The 20,785-nt window shown below is 33.5% G+C and overlaps 3 protein-coding genes across 6 annotated transcripts; 1 reads left to right on the top strand and 2 right to left on the bottom strand.

The window, feature by feature from the left end:
* Positions 1–1,084: 1,084 nt before the first annotated feature.
* LOC105688646 (AP-1 complex subunit sigma-2) lies at positions 1,085–8,903 on the bottom strand. 2 transcript variants are annotated; one of them, XM_012405134.3, is made up of 5 exons: positions 8,651–8,903; positions 8,368–8,546; positions 8,051–8,159; positions 7,781–7,918; positions 1,085–2,350 (listed from the first exon to the last, which is right to left on the bottom strand). In XM_012405134.3, exons 1-5 carry the CDS (start codon positions 8,651–8,653, stop codon positions 2,306–2,308), a joined length of 474 nt encoding a protein of 157 aa, XP_012260557.1. In that variant the 5' UTR covers positions 8,654–8,903; the 3' UTR covers positions 1,085–2,305. The 2 variants fall into 2 exon arrangements, with proteins under 2 accessions (XP_012260557.1, XP_012260556.1); XM_012405133.3 differs by lacking the exon at positions 1,085–2,350 and adding an exon at positions 3,077–3,881.
* A 74-nt stretch (positions 8,904–8,977) lies between these two features.
* On the top strand, positions 8,978–13,898 carry LOC105688644 (TELO2-interacting protein 1 homolog). 2 transcript variants are annotated; one of them, XM_012405129.3, is made up of 15 exons: positions 8,978–9,228; positions 9,304–9,580; positions 9,670–9,806; positions 9,868–10,045; positions 10,145–10,325; positions 10,438–10,754; positions 10,856–11,070; positions 11,163–11,345; positions 11,465–11,680; positions 11,753–11,992; positions 12,144–12,683; positions 12,746–13,046; positions 13,164–13,392; positions 13,477–13,611; positions 13,705–13,898. In XM_012405129.3, the coding sequence occupies exons 2-15, from the start codon at positions 9,387–9,389 to the stop codon at positions 13,789–13,791; spliced, it is 3,153 nt and encodes a 1,050-aa protein (XP_012260552.2). In that variant the 5' UTR covers positions 8,978–9,228; positions 9,304–9,386; the 3' UTR covers positions 13,792–13,898. The 2 variants fall into 2 exon arrangements, with proteins under 2 accessions (XP_012260552.2, XP_012260553.2); XM_012405130.3 differs by having other exon boundaries at positions 8,978–9,234.
* On the bottom strand, positions 13,675–20,683 carry LOC105688645 (ER membrane protein complex subunit 1). Of its 2 annotated transcripts, XM_012405131.3 has the most exons (15): positions 20,480–20,683; positions 20,199–20,314; positions 19,896–20,079; positions 19,202–19,357; positions 18,761–19,097; positions 18,385–18,688; positions 18,113–18,133; positions 17,463–17,635; positions 17,222–17,383; positions 16,826–17,110; positions 16,557–16,752; positions 16,288–16,485; positions 16,089–16,214; positions 15,767–15,994; positions 13,675–15,688 (listed from the first exon to the last, which is right to left on the bottom strand). In XM_012405131.3, exons 1-15 carry the CDS (start codon positions 20,635–20,637, stop codon positions 15,528–15,530), a joined length of 2,805 nt encoding a protein of 934 aa, XP_012260554.2. In that variant the 5' UTR covers positions 20,638–20,683; the 3' UTR covers positions 13,675–15,527. The 2 variants fall into 2 exon arrangements, with proteins under 2 accessions (XP_012260554.2, XP_048513581.1); XM_048657624.1 differs by lacking the exon at positions 18,113–18,133 and having other exon boundaries at positions 20,480–20,682.
* Positions 20,684–20,785: the final 102 nt, after the last annotated feature.

Raw genomic sequence — 20,785 nt, 5'->3', positions numbered from 1 at the left:
CCATTTTTAGGCATTTTTTTGCATAAATTTGGGGTTATCTCGAAGGGAAAAAATCGTAGCTCAATTTGGACTACGGATTCGTGTTCCTGAGGTCAAAATACATAAGAAAAGTGCCATACGATCAATTTGAAAAAATAAAAATTTTTGGCCAAAATTTGAGATTTTTCCAAGGGGTACCCCTTACGATTTTTCCAAATTTTGACCAAAAATTTTTATTTTTTAAAATTGATCGTATGGCACTTTTCTTATGTATTTTGACCTCAGGAACACGAATCTGTTGTCCAAATTGAGCTACGATTTTTTCCTTTCGAGAAATCCTCAAATTTATGCCAAAAAACGCGAAAAAATGGGGATAACTCGGTCATTTTTGAAGATGGATCAATTTTTCTTCTGGATTCAGATTCCTGAGCTCAAATTACATCAATATAGACTTTAAAATGAATTTTTTATTTTTGACCCCAAAAAGCTTAAAATTGGCGATAACTCGGTCAATTTTAGAGATAGATCAATTTTTCTTCCAGATTTGGATTCCTGAGATCAAAATACGCCAGAAAAGCATATTAAACCCAATTAAAAAGATGATTTATTTTTTGCTCAAAAATCGAAACAAATCCAAGGTGTATAATTCGCGATAACTCAATCAATTTCATAGATAGATCGATTTGGCTTCCAGATTCGGATTCCTGAGATCAAAATACATAAGAATAGCATAGAAAACTTAGTACAAAAACTGTTTCATGTAAATCCCATAGAGATATCCTTGATTTTTCACGTTTTGGGCCGACAAAATGGCGATAACTCGATCCATTTCTCAGATAGATCAATTTGGCTCTGAAATTCAAATTTTTGGGATCAAAATACATGAAAATAGCATAGAAAACCCGATTAAAAAAATTGTTGTCAGATCAAATTATTACTGGCGAACTCCAAAATGATGGTACAGAACTGTTCCGTTAGTGCAGAAATGGAGTACATCTTGCATGGTGTTTTTTCCCCGTTTTTCGCGAGGAAAACATTTTGAAAAATTTGTAGGAAAGATGGGGAGACTATTTTATAATCATGTAAAATGTTGAACTACAAATTATTCTGATCATCAATATTAACATTATTATTGTTACCGATAGCTGATTGTGGACGGAGCATAAAGCACGTTCTACAGAAATAATACTTGATTTTAATATGCTTATTGCACGTTACTAAAGTATTAATTACATAAATAATACATATGCCGTGTGATAAATCACCGACGTAAGTATAGTATCATAGTATACATATCACCGAAATTCGATTTACGTGAATTAAGTACAAGAATTGCATAGGTATGTATTACTTTATCTATAGCAAAGAAAGATCATGAAAAATGAAAAAAATTATTCAAATTTGCGGGTAATAGCCTAACATAAGTATAGCAATCCATGTCAAACTCACGAGTAAATATCATCATCATAGCACTTATAGTTGAGTAAATGGAAAAAGAAACTTCTATCGGACGATAAAAGAGAATACAATATGTATTCTGTGATTATTCGCTGCTATTAAAAGTCGCGATAATTAATAATAGATTAGCAAAAAGCTACCGCTATACGTTTGGAATAATCTTAGAAATCGTGGTCCACGTTCATGAATCTACCGATATTTAATTTTTAATAAACTCAATAATTTATTAAACTATCGGATCAGATGATCCGACAATTATTGAAACTACATGAAATATAATGGCTTGTAGATTGTTGAACTGTTTCAAATTTTTCTTTTGATGCTAGCAAAAAATCACAAGTCGTGTGCGTTCTATTTGTTCTACCTAACACTTTCTAACAGTTTCACTGTTAAGACACTATATTGCTGATAAACCGAAATATAATTCTACCTGCATTACTAATATTTAGCGACTATTTGGTGAATGCATAGTAATTTGAAGAGAACCGAAAATAAGCAAATATCAAGTTTTCAAATCATAAAGAGTATTACTTCCGAATAAATTCCCGATAAGCAAAAAGCTGGTGAAACTTGAGTCACCCTCCGCGCGATGAAATACGAAATCCATTGCGGAGAAAGCAGCCCCCGTATCTTTTCCGTGACGATCTTATCCTAATTAACTACATACTAGAATAAAAATAATAAATGCAACTATTTGAATAGTAAACAAGTAAAAGTATGCACTGCGTTAAAATTGTAGAAATTGATTTCGAATGAAACCCCTGATTATATTAAAACGAACGAATAATAAAATGGAATGTTTTCCTGTTTTGATAAGATGCACAAATCGAAGATGATGATGTCTTGTGCATCTGCATGTGCATGGAAATTATCCCAACCCGTGGTCTTCGAAAAATCCTTGCGGAGTCTCCTCCTGTAACAAATATATCAAATATTTGAAAGGCTGTTGAAAAATGAAAGTATGTAATACGAAATATGAATAGGGATCAATTATTTTGATGCTGCACATCATGGAATACTAGCGAGCATGGAATACAAAATATATTAATAAACATACACGTACCTAGTTTGTAACAAGTTATCTTCTCGTTGCAGCTTCAAATGATGAACTGAACCCTTTTCATATATAATCAAACATATAAACGCACCATCTCACCAAGTCATACACAAGACATATCGAAAGTTATCTTTGATAATTAGATTACGTATAGCAGATAGAAATAAATTTTTATCACAAATAAAGTGCAAGTGAACATTCCAATTTTGGTTGCGTGTGATTTTTTTTCTCCTAAGACCCCGAAAACCCAATACGCTAACATGATGAAAAATTCTGAGCACTAGCAACCGTGTTTTTTATTCACAAGTACATATCAATGGCGAATTGAAATTATTTTTCTTCCATTCTACTGATTCAAAAATCTTAAACATATTGCTCAATGATATGTAATTGATACATAGCGTTTGTAGCGGATACAAAACACAGGTTAGCCCAACACAGAACAAACTTTCATCAACATCCCCTACGACTAGTACAAATTTATCAATAGATTGGTTACAGTACTTAAGTGAGGACATTTAAATAGTAAAGAATGTTAGTAGCATTGATCCGTTTACTTGGTTATAGAGTATTACAGACAAATAAGATATAATCATATCTTTATTTCGTGTATACTGGAAATTTTCACTTCTTTAACATTAGAAATTGACATAATAGTTATAATTACTATACATGAATATATTTATAAAACTTCTGTCTCACTATATAGACACCTAGTGTTCCCGAATTACGTCGTGTCATTAGTAACACCTTTTCTTCAAAATTATTCAATTTGAAAACAAACAAGTATATTTGTATAGTTACACAAGAAAAAATATATTGTATAAAGTTCAACGTGAACAAAATAGCAACAACTTACTGTTGTCGATAAAAAAAAAAAAAAAATTAAGTTTATCTGTGCAAAAATATGAGCAAATTTTACGACTGCACGACAGACAATCAATTAATACAATCTATATCAACCATTTAGAATATATTATTTACTTCGTTATAAAAAGAATAAATCTATTATAATATATATATATTGGTAACAAAGTACGTGTCCTTTGCGTTTTTATGTACGACGTGTGAAATATTTTTCGATACAATTCCTTTTGGTTTTTTCCCTTGTTTTTTCTTTTCCTGCGATTATTACAAATTTCTGGTAGTTATGGGAAAATATGGCAATTATTCAATCAATCAAAGTTATTAACTCGGCTAACAATTGAGTAAAATATCAAATTTCAGTATTTCAAGTTGTTGTGTGAAGTGAGATGGATGACGACATCGTGTAGACGGAGTTTTGGCTGCTGTTGGTCATCATTCCCATTTGGCGACGAAGAACATATAAGCGTAGATTCGCCTATAAAAGCCCTATTTCCCGCAGAGCACCTTCAACAGCTTCATCCTTCCACAAACAAACAAACTCTAACTATTTTCTATCCGCGGTTACTAATAATTTTAGGCATATCTTTTTAGACATCATTTACAAATTATTCGGTGCCGTCACAGGAGAGTGTATTTACATTGCAGAACATATTAACAGTAATAACGAACCACAATAAATAAATAAATTAACAAACAAATATTGCACAAGACAATGAAGCTCAGATTTATGCAACAAAGAACCCAAGAATCGAATTTTAAATACGCGTAAGAAATCAGGCCAATTAAAATTTTCACACCATTCAAGTTCACTTGTAGGTTTTCTTTTTCTTTCAACACCTCAGTTTTTTCAAATGATTGTAATAAAATTCGCCATAAACTGTCCTGATCTATTTACGATCAAATAATCCTGACAAGTTGATGTATAAAACAACTGATTATAAGATATCAATGGTGATGTATTACAGAAGTACGGTAATAATGAGTATGCTGAAACTCAAAACCACTTCAAATTTTTTTTTTATCGCTGTCGTTCAGTTAGAAAAATTGGGGTGGTTTATGAAAAGACGTGGCTCGATAGTGATTATCTGACCATGTTCTGTACGTGACTTATGAATAGAATAAATATCATGTACAATTGTAAATATATCAAAGAGCATACGCACGATTGGTAGATATCATTTATTCAAAGTTAAAAACAAAGAATTATTACATCATCATTACCCTATCGCACATGACGGCATTTCTATGGCCAGAAGCGAGAAAAAAAAAGTTTGTTCGAATTAAATGGACGGTTTTGTTAATCTGTTGTCTAACAATGAGTTTGTACGTCTTATCATCGAATCTAACAGTAAACATCATCAATACGTTATGTGAATATTTATTACAGTTTTATAACCACTGCAGTACAAATGGTTGACGCTAACGCTTTTAGCAAGAATTTTCGTAGCATTTTTATGCTTAGGACGAATCAGAGAAAATTAAATTAAATATCTTCATAAATATCTCTCTATGTGTACCCTGCAGCTACTAATGTTGGAAATTTTCGCAACTGAATCAATTTTTGAACTTTTGGTTGATCATTTTCACGCATGAAATCGCTAATAATCTCTACTATATTAGAAATGGTAAAAAAAAGGAACCGAATACCAGGAATACCGCTACTCTTTGCGCCACGAATTACACGTTACATAAAAATAAGCTAAGCAAATCCAAGTAGTTCCTAAAATAAAGTCACCCTTAAACTATAAAACTTTTAACAGTGATAAATATATTATGCAATATGTAAGCTCGTCAATGGCAAGACAATGTGATGACTATGAGTGAGTCGGAATAAATATTATTTAATAAGAAAAAATATATTACTAAGCGTTAAAAAAAAATCCTATGTCAAATAATGATATTGCATTTGCTAACAGCCGATACCAATTGAAAAAAGGAAGTATAAAGGATCATTGACCGATATTTGACATATTGAGTTTTTAAATCCACAATCAAATATTGTGTTGTAAATCGAGATGAAGTAACAACTGATCATTTTTTTTTTTCGCCAAAGAGTTAGATAATCATTTGACTGAGTGTTTCTATTTGACAATTCTATTATTATGATATACCCGTTATACCATCACCATATTGGCTCATACCCCTAATACTGATTTATCGAATAATACAGAGTTATTGTTTCCTGGCAAAAGCTGTTGCAAATTGCGAACAGGTAAAAAACAAAGACGAAAGACGGATTATACATCATTCCTCCCTAAATTTAACTTAGGACCTAGAAATTATTTAACAATTTGGCACAAAAATCACTTAACGATAAATACAGACTGTGTCTAAGCTGTGTTGCAAGACGACGACTCTTATTGTATTGTACACAGAAAATACATTGAACGTCAAGTTCTTCATTAGCTGGTAAATATTGTACCAATAAACGCTTCTCAGAAAATTATGCTTTATATCGAACCAACGTATAAAAGTTGAGATGGCTGGTAAAATAATTATTTGTGTAGAAGGTTTTACTAGAATATGTGCGAATCAATAATAAATATTGAATTAGTTGCGTTAATGATAGTTTTTTTTTTTGCTAAAAATTACCCTGGCCTATTAAATACTTTCGATAATGTGAAGAAAAAAAAAATCATATCTACAGATAACAATAAAATAGAACTAAACCGAAAAGCAATCATCCTTTGCAAATCGAGTTATAGGTATTTATAATTCCATTGTTAAATCGTCACCAGTTTCAGTTTAACTGAAATGAGGCAATTGAGTGAGTGCAATTTCAAGAATGATAACTTATTTCTAAAGTATCTCCAATGTTGGCTGCGAGAATAGGTTCATAAATTAGCATTTTTTAGTGCTGCATCACTGCTGTTTTGGAGAATTTTTTTAAAACACATTTAGCGATATTTCCGAAAAAAGCATTACCTGAATTCGTTATCTACAGTTCTGTTTTTGTAAAAAAAATTAAATAACTTATTCTTTTAGTGTCGCCTGTGACGGCCTGTACAAATCTTAAGCCATAAAAATGCCGCTTCATGAATATAAATATAGATCGAAATCGGCACTGAAGGCAGAAACATTCTAGTGCGATACTAAACAAAACCGTTTAGGACAAAATGTACAAGCTTTCTAGACACAAACAATACTAAATAAATTCTAGATCAAATCCAATATTTCAGGATACACTAGTAGTGTTACATTTTGGCATGCCTCTACACGCGATAGTAGAATCACATTGTCTATTTCAATCACAGAGTAACGAATACAGGTATTTAATGTTCATGCACGCAGCAAAATACGACGTGACATAGTTTAACATTAAATTATAGCACACTATAAATGTTATGGCTTTCTGAAAACTTGCAAACATTATCATAAAGTAAGAGTTGAATCTGATAACTCAACTCTAAAAGACCCCTGAACCTATTTGAGATCTGATGTGCTTGGTGCGTGGAATAAATGTTACCCATGCTGTATACTCAATCATTATACAACGGTCAAAAAATAATGTCGCGTTACTGTTGGCACATTAATGAAAAGTATAATCCCATGAGAAGCACATGGACAACGTGATGAACAGACCTTTCCTATATCAATTATTTCATATTGTACCTTATTATGCTATATCATTATATTATACAGTTCGCTTACTTGGAAACTAATATTTTAATAATTCTTTCAACATTTGTTAAGCTCTGTACATATGATCTATACTGAACGTGCTGTAAATTCATATGTTAATCTTGCTGTTAGGAACGCCACACACAACTACCATAGGATAACGAGATACAGTGGATTGGGTCGGAAATATTTTTTAAAGCAGAATATTTTCAAAATAAAGTCAACGTAAGAGGGTGTGCGAGGCAATAGATAGCTTTCTTAGGATTTTGTAAAATATATGGATATCAATAATATGCAGATATTAACATAAACACCATTATAGTAGAAATGATATTGAACTTTGAGTTACAATTGCATCAATGTAGCAGATGCACAAAACAGCCGGTTTTAGATGTATGATCGTACATATAAGTTAAGATATCTGCAACTCATGATTCACAATTGTTTCGACTAGTTTAAAATTTCACGTAATTCTTTTCCTGATACTACTGTGAAAATTTGTAGCACAGTACGATTCATATTTAAGTCAGGTAGCACCAAATAACAAAATATAGATATTTGAAGAGATCAAAAACAAAAAATTCATCCTCGAACATTCGCACACCCTGATAATTATTTTAATGAATTCCGATGTATGTTATTTCAATTCTGACAGATATGGATAATAATAAAACAACTCAATCAGAAATGTCTTAGAAGAATCCAGGAAAAATGGACGTGAATATAGGAAAATTATCTTGCAACAATAGTAATAAATAAAACAGGTCACAACTCAATGGGTACATCCCCGTGACTAACCTCCTGCAGTAGATCCTGGGCAGCGATAGCCTTCAGCACATTTTTTTTACTCGTTTCCTGTATCTCACCACCGACCAACAGTTCATCCAAAATAAAGTAGGCCTTTTCAAAATTGAAGATTATATCCAACTCGCACACCTGGTCATGAAAAATTTCAGCAAATTTAGTTTTCTGTTTGCCAATAATTAATCTGAGCTGGGTTTGCTAATTTACAAGGTAACCCAGCAAGTCAAAACAATGAAGAGTACGAAAAATTAAAAACATGCTCACACTGCCAAAGTATTTGTCCAATAGTTCGACGTAACGATGAATAATTTCCAGAGTCAGAAGTTCATTGTCGTTTTGTTCTATAGCACAGCAGAAGTACAAGCTAGCGTACCTGCAACAAAATTGGATTGTTGGTCAACATATAAAATGAGAATCATACTCACAAAAAACAGACCTATGATTAAAAGATTGAAACATTTATCAGCTAATATAGAGGTATTATTCATGCAACATTCTCGACGCTTGACACATGGAAAATTGTTATTTAGAACTATAACAGTATTGAAAAGATTATTTAATATCTTCTTAGTAGTACGTACCTCTTATATACAACTTTGACGTCTTTCCATTCAAGAAAGCTAGACATTTTTGGTTTTCGTGCTAATATAGTAGTTATTAATTCTCGCGTAATCTTTTTTTTCAGTTTGTCTGGATGAGCCACGTACCATTTTTGAAGCCGTAGCTTGCCCTGACGGCTAAATAATAGCATAAATTGCATCTGAAAAATAAAATTTTACAAATAATAATTAATGTTGCGGTTTATTCAGAAAAAATGGCAAATGGTGCGTATGTATTACAGAAATACGAAGGCTTGAAAGTTACCATCTTTTTGATACGATAAAGTAGCAAGTAGAGTTGATTAAACAAATATTCTTATGCCACAGCTACAATTCTTCTCTATGTTATTACATCGACACCATCTACTCCTTATACTGTTTCGACACTGTCCTTAAAGCCAAACTTAGAGCATATATTACACTGTCGCTATCTATCACCAGCACAAGGGAGTTCTTTCTTCCACCTAGCGCTGCTATTAACTTCTCTGTTGTAATGGTAAAATGAAAACTAATCTGGCATCATCCTACCCAATCTAATTTACGCTAGTATACAGATCATTATGACCTTACTCTCGTGCCTCACCCACTGATATTCTAGACAGGATGTAACAACCATCAGTGCCCAGAATTTGCAATGGGCGGTTTAGCTTGAATTAGAAGAAAATTACAAAAATTTCTCACTTTTACAGCGAATTTTAAGCCTATGGTGTAATAGGGTTGAGAAAATCTTGAAATTGGTTCTGAAGTGTATAAAACGTAGCAATAAATATACGGATCAGTTTATTGCTTACAACGATTTGACGTATGAAAAGTCACGTGTGATGCACATTATTATGACATAAGGTTATGGTTAGACAATGTTGTGATATCATATGATTCCTGTCAGGAGGTCAATTACAAAATCCAGCTATTTTACAGAATTATTCAGAATAGGAGTAACAACTAAACATAAAATGACATGAACACATTATTTCATCAATTGTTGTAAAGTTGTGGTCAGAATGGAAAGATTCAAAATAGTTGAAGGACTTTCAAAATGTAAGCCACTTTGCGATGCTCTGAAAACGAATCCAACAATTGCTAATGCAAAAGAGCTGCAAAAACAAGTTCTACAGATATCACCGGCTGTAATCCAGGATCTCCAAAGCTATCTCCTAGTTCCTCTTGTCATTCATCTCCATAACACTGATTTGAGGTATTCAAGATAAATGTCCAGTACATGCATGCAGTGATATCAATCTGATGAATTCACTAACAAATTAAAATTTTCGGTGTTCGTTTCAGTAAGGAAATAAAACTGCATTTAGTCAACTGTTTGCATGCAGTGATTTCAAAAACTAGAATTACAAAGGCAGATGTATTCTCAAAGTTATTCTCTACACTGGTTCATCAGATCTTTGATAATAATCAAAAATTGATGGGTAAGTTGGTAAAGTAATATTTGTCAACTACAGATTAAGTAATGATTTTTTGATTCAACAGTTATTCAATCTCATGAAGAATTGAAGGAGAATGTACTATCAACTTTAACAAGTCTAATCTGTCATGGTTGTACAGATGTCATTGAAGAATTTTATGTTCGTGATAATATTGGAAAATTGGGACAGGCTATTTATTTATGCATTTCAATTGCAAAAACAGAAAGGTCTCAATCTCTTAGGTGTGTTTGCTGAATAATTTTCCTGTCATTTCTGTAAATTGAGTCATATTTTTCAGTTTGTATCACATGCGATACTAAGAATAAAATGTTATTTTACAGATTGACTGCAATTAAAACAATAATTACCTTATCCCTAGTACATGATGACGATAGTGGCACAATTGACTCAGGGCTTCAGGCTCAAGCCGCTGATATAATAATGCTGATTTCTCCTGGGATCATCACTGGACTCCAAGAAACAGCTCAAGGCACTGAAATTCAAAGTCACAGAATTCCAATGGTAATGCCAATCTGAAGCTCGCAAATTTCAACATTTTTACTGTGGCTGATTTGAAAAATATTAGATACTTCCGAAAATTAGAAAATCTTACAGCAGATTCTCATATTTGCAGATGGCTCTCCGTGCTTTAAATAGAATATTAACTCTCATAATGGCAGACTTACCTGAGCCAGACATAGTGACTCATTTAATTTCGCTCTCTGGACGAGACACTCGACCATCTGATCCTTTAGGAATGACGTCCAGATCTAAAGATGAGATGATGAAGTTTATGGAAACTACTAAAAGAACTCAGGAATGGCTAGATGCAGCTTCAATAAAATTTAATGTTTGCATACAAGCATTGGTTGGATTAGTTAAACATTCAAACTTTAAAGTGAGAAAAGAATTAGCCGAATTCTCTTACTCATTACTAGTGAAATGTCCCAGGTATACAGTCATCGTTTTTGTAATTATTGCTTGGTACCTAATTTATTGTAACTGTTTTTTTCTTTCATTCATCTATCTTTTTTTAACAATTTAAAAAACAGAAATATGAAGACAAGTCATAAAGATTTAGCAGAAATCTTGATTACTCTTTCGGAAGATGATAATGATGAGGTATGTCTGGCAGCAACAAAAGCGCTGAATGAAATTAGCAGAAAATATGCTGAAGGTAATAACGCCATTAGGCCCGTCTTAGAGGAACTAGAAGAATCTTTTTACACCTTACTCACTAAACTGCCTAGAATCATGAGGACAGGTGGTAAGTCTATTTTTTTTTTCTACAGTTGTGTGGATCTTGTAAACGACCACATGAGATTTCTCTATAAATTTCACTCTTATCATTAATTACAGACCATTTTGAACAAATATCTTGCCTAAATCACTTGGGGGGATATATCAAAATTTTGGGAAAAGAACGTCTGCCCCAAATCATGTTTTCAGTAGCACATCTGCAAAGATTACTTTTGGCATTAGTCTATACTACTGAATTGGATTGCGGTGATATTTCACTTTTGGAAGATGTCGCTATTAAAGGCAAGTATGTATTATAATCTAATGTAGAGAATGTTATGCTTTTAAAAACTTAGATAGTGAGTTATTTAACATGCCCGGAATAGTAAGCACGAGTTATGTTGATAATGATTTCATTTCAGATTTCGATAACATAATTCATCACCATGGCTTTGATTCTTGGAAACATTTCAAGTTTCTCCGTGATTCAGCCATTGAAATAAAAATAAAAAACATCTGTCGACTTATTGGGGAGAATGGAGATTTGAAAATTTTAGTCGATACAATTCTTGATATGATGTTGAATATGTCGCAGTATAGAAAGGAGTTAACACTGTTGTTGAACTGGATCATAGGAGGTAAGTGAAATAATTATCAATGATTATTAATTACGGTATAAATATTCTCTTACCTAACATTTGGCACTGTAGTTCCAGTTACACATTCATCAGATTTTTCTGAATACCAATCAGTCGTAGAATACTACATGATGCAGAGCACTTGGAATTTACCTTTAACCGTCTCTGTAGACACAAGTCTTCGTCAGGCACAAAGTAATGTGGTACAATGTTGTCTTCTACTGGAAGGTTTAGAAATTATTGCTCAAGCACTTGGAAAACAATACCAGAGATTTCTCCTGAAGACACTTTACCTTGTTATTGAAAGAGCTGGCAAGTACCTTATTAAAAAACAAACAATCTCTCAAAGTAGCTTCAAAGTAAAAACATTTTCAGAATATGTCATGCACATGCCAAAGTTGACATCTGTTACATCGTAACTATTATGCAGAGATGATATTACCAATCGTTTTATTCATTTTAGGAAATCGACAAACCTTGGTCAGTATTGCCGGTTTTCGCACACTCACTTCTTTTGCTAAAGCCATGCAATGTGTGTCAACGGGAAATCTCCTACAAGCAAATGTTGACTATTTATCGTATCATATCACGTTGAAATTGCGTAGAGTTGAACGGAATCTGGGGGTATTAGATGTAGTCAGTGTAGTCATGAAACAGTGCACAATGGACATACTTCCCGCTTTGGAAGAAATTGTCCAAGATGTACTGTCACAGAGCAACATGAACTTTCAGGAACAAAATTGTTATTCATTCTTGAAAGTGTTTCATACATTCATTACTTGCATCAGACGAGTCTTGAATAGCAAAATAGATGTGCGTCCAAAGACAGAAATTGTCCAGGATTTGGCAAAATCAGAAGCAGTTATTAAAATATTGGAAGAATATTGCAAAGCAAAGGAAATATCCAAAAAGCTAGATGATGAACTTCTGAGTGAATCATGTGAGGAATCGTCTGATTTGAACAAAGAAGACGAAGACTTACAGGATTATAATAATTACGAAGGTAATTAATCAGAAGCAAATCAGGAGTAGAGAAATAAAGGTGTTAATCGTTTAACTTTTCAGAAGAGAAAAAACCACCGATACCACTGTACGCAAAAATGACGGAGTCAATACTGAATCGTTGCATCCATTTTCTTCCTTCTAAAGATGTTGCAATAAAGTTACTTGCAATAGAAACGTTGCAAGAAGGGCTCATTATTTTAAGTAACTGGGAGGATGAATTGTTACCAATTGTGCACTTGCTGTGGCATCCCTTGGTTCATAGATTCAGAGATCCCAGTCCAATCATCATTAATCGAGCTTGGGGACTTCTTTGTACGCTAGCATATGTTTCTAAAGACTTTATAAGGTCACGAACACTGAAGTGAGTTACCATTCGCGAAAGTATTTCAGTTTTTGCTCTGGAAATTGAAGTTTTAAATCTATTACTTTTGCTTAGTTACGCAAGTAGCATTTAAAAAAAATTACTAATTCATTGCAGAGAAGTATTGCCATCGATCTCGGATTTTTTAATAAAGTCGGCGAAAGAAAGTTACAGAAAGGACTCTGGCCATGTGTATAAGTATACCCAAGTATTCAAGCTACAGAAGAATTTACTTTCTCAGCTAGGAGAGGCTGTTGATAATTTGAAATTTCGTGAACGAGAAGTGTGGGATGTACTGGAAGCAGCAAGACCTTATCTCAGCAAATACCAACACCATGACTTACAGGTTTTCTTCTTTTCATCAAATTTTATCTACGCTTTAGTTTTTTCACTGAACTGTATAAAATGATTCTTCATTTTCTTATTACAGATACATTGTGTTGAACTATACAAGAAGATCGCCGATTACAATGACGATATTGTTTGGGTAAAATGTCTAAGTATTTCTAGGACTCCAGAGAATATTACCAAAATGTTACCAAGTTATTCTGCTGATGTCGAAAAGGTATATTATGTGTAAAATAAAACGGTTAATCGTGAACAGTACTTGACGTCAACAAATATTTGGTATCATTACAAATTTCGATTTATATTTCAGGTGGCAAATTTCAATATACAAAACGAATATCAGGTGAACATAGAAACGATTTTAACTTACATCCAAGATAAAATGTTAAATATGTAAATATAATATTGATGTCATTATATACAAAATTATGTTCAATGTATCTATGCAACTATGTACGCTATTTTTACTGTTAGATAATTCATTTAATAAATTGTTTACTTACAGTTTTTTCTTTAATTGTTAGTATCATTCTTATAATTACAGATGCAACCTCTTGCGTTCAGTTTAGAAGGTGATTTTTATAATTGCAATTATTTGATGCATATTTATTTATGCTTAGTTTGAAAAGCTCGGATGTTAAGTGAACTCTACAATTTTTACAATTTCATATTTGAAAACCTTGTATTCGTTTATAGGTATGTATATTAATTCAGGTGTCTAGTAATATTTGCTTATTAGACTAGCTAAACGATACAAAAAAATGCTATCATCAGGAGAATGTCCTCAGAATCTAGTACATCCCGTAATTAGCTACTATTCTCATTTTTATGATCATTATTTAATTAAATACAATTGATCATTCAAATACCCCCACCAACACCATCAATCATTTTGAACACTGATTGACAATTTGACAAACAATAATATGCGTACCATGTTACTCTGTCAGATAACCATGTAAAATAAAATTATCGTCATATTCATAGATGATATCACGTACAATACTTATTTCCATTTCCTGTACATCAATTATGCTTAATGCTTTGAATGAAAAGAAATCAATTTAATTCCAGATTCGAGTCAATGACTGATCAAATAAATGATTTATCTGTTCGTCGAATTTATTCCGATATCTTCAGCAGTAAATCTTTATGTGAAAATAATTATGGCACTCCTCGCAAACAATTATATCTATAGTTTAACGTCGCTAGAACATTTTCCATCCGATTTAAGGTGAAAAAGCACTTTCATCGTAGTGTCAAGTTTCTGGAACATTCTAAGTTTTCTAGGTTTTCCAGGCATATTTTCTAGGAGTTGAAAGGTTCGTTATTTGTGGAAAAAATGGGAACGTATGAAAAGTCAAATTGGTTCATTTTTCGGTGACAAATTAGAGCCATGCAGGATTATGTATTTTCTAGGAGTTGAAAGGTTCGTTATTTGTGGAAAAAATGGGAACGTACGAAAAGTCAAATTGGTTCATTCTTCGGTGACAAATTAGAGCCATCCAGGATTATGTATGGAACTTTCCTATGCAATTTACTTGTATCTTTGGAGGGCTTCATCTCTCTTACTGGAACAATAACTCATGAAAAAACTATAAATCCAATGTATGGGGTATCAATTTAAAAGTACTATTTTGGTGTTCTCCTACCTACAAAGAATAATTTATATTTTACACTAAATTCAAAATTAACGAGGCAATAACCAAACAATAAATAAATAATAACACCGGGCCTGGACGAATTGACATATTGTATGTAATGTTGAAAGTATTTATGTCCATTCGATGTGATTTGCAGAATATTTGGAAAATACAAAGTGAAATTCTGACATGTCAATAAACGGATGTAATTTGAAACTAGATTACCTACAAGTTCGAGATAAATATCTACATCCTGCGAGAACTTTTGCAAAATATGTAATTAATGACCAGTAAAAGAGTGAGATAAACCTACTTAATCTATTTCAAGATCCTCTTTGGGTACATTAACCACTTACTAGATATTGTTTTGTACCTTTAGTAGCTATTTGTAAAATATGGTATTTGAAATATTACCTCCAACAAGCAGATTTTCCTATTATGAACTAAAACCAGTGAGAAATGACATTTGGCTTTGTGCTATCTCGATACATCATTTCCATGCTTGCTTTTGTGCTTTTCGAGATGCCAATTTTTTGGTAACATATGAAGATATTGTAAGTGCCAAAAGAACAATTGCGATAAGATAATAATCAAAGTCTTCTTTCAAGACATCGAAAGTTTTTGATGGAGCCACGCGGGTGTAGAATAAATCTATAAGAATCATCGATTGTATAAATAATCACTTGAAGATTGCCGTATTATATGAGTCGAAGGTACACTTTTACTTACCAAGACCATGAACGAATACTAGACAGGTACTTTCGAGTCCACTGGGGCTCGTGAGAATCCCAGATACTCTGGCTATACTCTGATTATAATTAACAATGGCATCCATTTGAATTGGAATCTCTGGCATGTATGGTATTACTCCTTCTTCCCTCACCTCCGGATTGATTGGTCTCCTGGGATCCACAAGCATCCATGGTAATTCCAAGATACCTCCGTGAGCTAATGCCACTATAATATAATTTCGTAATTTAGTTATAGACTGAGCTTTTCTAAGTCGGATGAACAAATAATTTTGAGTAATGTTACTCGCGTCATAACTCACCCATAATATGTTTACTTGTTATGCCTTTTTCTGTTATAGTTTCTCGTAAATATTCAATCGATGCAGGAAAGATGAAGGCCTGTCTTTCGACTATGGGGACCACAGATGTGGTTAACGACGAAAAAGCTGTGAATAAAGAATATTTGACAAAAATAACTGTTGTAGTAATAACTTTGATCGGAATTCATAAACTACGTACCAGTTGTATTACTCTGTGTTTTTCCTTCGTAAAGTTCCAAAGTAGCTATTTCAGTTCTGCGACTTTTCTCGCTAAAGTAGCTGTACACAAGCCAATTTTCGGAATGTACAACATGGAAAGGCCCTCGGACTCTTTTATGAACAACCGAGAATACCATTGCACCAGATACAACGTCCAAGAGATATAAATTAAGCGTGTCTGAAATGATATAACAACAATTAATAATCTGGAGACCAGGTACTATCCCACGATTCAATGAATGAACTTACTTTTATGAGTGCTGCCGACACCTTGTGTAACAACCGCAACTAGATTAGGATTTATATACTTGTAAAGTACAGATCGATCTCCCAAAACTCGCCCTTGAGAGTGAACACGTTCAATTGTACTTTTTGAAATAACATCAGTTATTTGTTGCGTTCTAGTAGATAACATCATCTCCCAGACTTTGTGTGATACCAAGTTCTTTAAATTAGATAACAATACTGGTGAAGGTGTTTGAATGTAAAATAGAAATTGCGGAAAATACACAACCTACCTCTGGTGTACTGTATGATAGCGAGAAGCCTGAAAGTAATCCGATATCTGGGTCAGCCGTGAACAGGTAAACGTTCTTAGCAACTGATGCTACAGTCGCTTTGGCAGTCTCAGGAAATACATGCACAACATCTGTCGTATCAAGGACAAGAACTGGACGGAGAAAATCATCTGTTGCTACATGAAGCAGCATGGATTGCTTGACTTTGTAGCCTAATTTTGTCAGTTCACCGAGGGGTTGACCCGTCATTGGATTAAATGTATAAATTACACCGTCGCCAGTTTCCTACAGAAGTAGATAATATAAGTAGATAATTTCAGCTATACATGAAATATGCGAGTTCTGCGCAAATATTTACGCAAATGTTCAATAATTGTATGAAACAGTGTTATTTACCTTATCTGCAGCAAGCAATGCACATTGAGGTGGATGAGGAAAATGTCTGCTACCTCTTTGAGGATATAATATCATTTTTCCTGAAGTCTTGGAAAAACCTTGCACATTTTTAACACTAAGTTGCCAAATAATTTCACCTCGCTTTGATTCGATACCATAAATCTAAAAAATATACTTCCATAATTACATAAATTCATTTTGACTTTGAAGAAAATGTTTTTTTTTTTTATTTAGATTATACCTTTCCAGGACTGGTAACAGCAACTATCATTTTGTGCAACCCAAATTCATCTCGTACTAAATCGGCTCTTTGGTTTGATTGGGGCGGTGCAAATCCCATCACGGCTTGGAGTAAAGTCCGCAATTGATTAGCTTGAGAACATATTCTTCTAATCATCATACTTACTACGTCCCCTGAAATATAACAATTTTACTACCTATGTGCACAAATTAATTTTTTTCAACAGAATTCAACAACAATGTAAAGGTTTGGTGGGGAAAACCTGAATTGTGAAATAAAATTCTATTATATTCTAGATATTCTGCTCATTAGTAGGCCAAACGTACAAAAAAATTACGGGCAAATAATGAGGGGATTCAAATTTCACAATTTGCAAAAACGCAAACTGCTTACTTATAAACTATATTAGTTTGAATTTTTATGCACATTAAGTTAAAAGGCTGATTTTGCCTACTGCAACATCGGAATAACTTCAAGTATCGAAGTTATTTTGAATCTACAATAATAATTGCTCCCCACTATTGATGCGCTAACAAAAATCAATTTTCCTTATTATTTTGTGTCATGCAGTAGTTGTATATCTATTTTAACATGAATTTGAAAATAAAACACAATTGATTTACAGAAACCTTCATTATATGACTACTTACATGAACCATCTACATCAAAATCTGCCAGCAGCCATTCATAGAAGAAATGTAGATTAATATGATTGACAAACACACAATTGATATAGAACTAAATTTAAAAATCTTTGTCGATCTTCCGATTCATAAGTATTGACGATCAAATCGATATCTTTATGAATATGCATTATTTGCTGATTTTTAAAACGATGCTATCAATTTACTATTCACTAGTACCACGAACAAAACCTGATCGATTACATGATAAAATGAAAAGTGGAAAGCTGCTAACTTACTCTCTTTTTGGTCAAATTCAGTTTCTATAGCTTGTTCCCGCTCAGACATAGGCAGCTCCATGATTTCAACAGCTACTATGTTAGCAAGAGCTTCTTCTCTCACCCAGGCGAGCCGTCCATTTTGTACTAGTGCGATGCTGTGATCATCAGATGACAATAAATGCCGGCAACCTGTACCTTTAGGCTGACGCAAGCAGGCGGATGCAACAATTGTAGGGGCTTGTACAGAATTATGAGATAAGCCTACTGATAGATTTGGAACTGGACTGAATGACAACAGATCAACAGCTGCTATATCTATAGCCTATAAAAAATCGAAAAATTTACATGTAACCATGATTTCTAATTTCAATTATGTACAGATTCTAGAGCTCACCCCATTTTTATATGCAGTTTGTAGTAGAGTCTTTCCCTCTTCGGCCGTAATGACATAAAGAGCAGTTTCTCCACTTATGTCATTACGTATGGGTATAGACTCATCCCCAATGTTTAGGACTCTTTTTTTCTGGCCATTATCAGCACTCACAGAAACTACAGGCTCGTCGCCAGGTACTAACTCTAATTTATATGGTCCTTGTTCGCCAGCACCAAAAATTGTATTGATGGTAACAGACTGAAGCTGCGCATTTGGATCAAACAAATGCACGATAAAAAGCCTAGCTAATGAATCTGCTCCGTTGAGACAGGCTAAGTATGGAGCAGCCAAGACACACCTGAAATTAAAATTCGAGCCATTGTTAAACCCATAACGAGAGAGACGTTTGAATATGGATTATCAAAATTACACTTCATGAGTAAATATTAGAATACATCTCACATCGTGTCTTCGTTGATGAATGGTGCAGAAACTTTTCTAGTCTTCAGTTTTTCACCAGTTTTACTGTCATATGAAGTTACTTCGACCCCACTGTGGTAAATTGGTAAGATGTGATGAAGGGTTCCATATTTGATGTGCCACATGACATCTTCTATTCTGTGGAAGCAAATATTACTCAATTATTAAATGTACCGTTTAAATTCATTTGCAACATCACATCTAGAAAGACAGTGAAATTGACATCAAGGACCTAATAAAATTTTGAATAAATAACATCTCTGTGACGTGTATCTCAAAATTGTAGATTGTGGTAATACAAAATATATAATGTGCAGAGATTGAGCTTAAGAAAACCTTTTAATGCTGTATAATCCTTTTGTAGAAAATGATATAAATGGAGAGTCTAATCTGAAATGAACATTTCATCCAACTCATTATGTTTGAAAGTTTTAAAAAACCAACGATGTTCAAAATCTGAATCTTATCTCCCATACAACTAAAGATTTTGGTCAGATTTATCCAAATTTTACTAACACCTAACAACGACTTGAAGGCCTCTAATTTTTCCATAGCTGCATAATTCGGTTACATAATACATAGACTATCTGTATGTACTGTTTATTGTAACAGTGCTACACATTTATTCAATCCATAGTTCTAGAGCAAAAATATGAATCTGCATAGTAGCACACACCTCTCAGGATTCTGTTCAGCCAAAGTCCATTCATTGCGAATATGACCACTGGCCAAATCCCAGGCACGAACAATGGCAGGAACTCCGCCACTGACTGTGACCAAATCCCCGTCGGCTACTCCACCCATAATTCTGACGCGACCTGCACATCCTTGCTCTAATACCCGGCGCCATAATATCTGACCTGAAAAGTAATGTCATAGGATGGAGTTTTCAATCAATTAGTAAGAGTATAAGAGACTTGCATTCCTAGTACAACTTTGTGAAAGTGAATTAAACAACGTTTAATAAATCACTTATTACCTGATTTGAGATTCAGAGCAGCAACAACATTTTCTTCTGTAGCAACAATAATTTTCTTAGCTGCCGATACTGTATCAAAGCTGGCGAATTTAATTTTGCCTACGTAATTCTGTCTCCTGAAATATTAACGATCAATTGAATCTATGAATTAAATAATGCATAGTCACGACCGTAGCTGTCACTGGTCAAAAGTATGCACTGGGTTGGTTAATGGTTCTTGCATTATTGAGGAGGTTCGGCATTGCGGTGATTATTGTTACGTCAAATTAGCAGATAATTACCAGTCAAATTTTCCAACTTGATCTTCGTAGAGACACAGAGATAAATTGAATAATCCGAAGAATACGATTAAATATTGTAGTAACTGTACATCAGAGAGAAACCGGTTGAACTTTCCTCTAAATCCTGGCAAGAACGGTGCCATGACGATTGACAACATGAACGTATCCAGTCCTCAATGCGACTGCTCTCACTTTATTCAGGCAACCATTTGTAAATTATGGTGAACTTCGAGAGTTGTTCGAGCTTCGATTTTGAGGAATTATCAATATATCAGGACATCGCGAGATTATTCAAATACTTCTTGA

Source organism: Athalia rosae, chromosome 6, assembly GCF_917208135.1.
Source record: "Athalia rosae chromosome 6, iyAthRosa1.1, whole genome shotgun sequence".
NCBI lineage: Eukaryota > Metazoa > Arthropoda > Insecta > Hymenoptera > Athaliidae > Athalia > Athalia rosae.
This window is presented reverse-complemented; position numbering and strand designations above follow the sequence as displayed.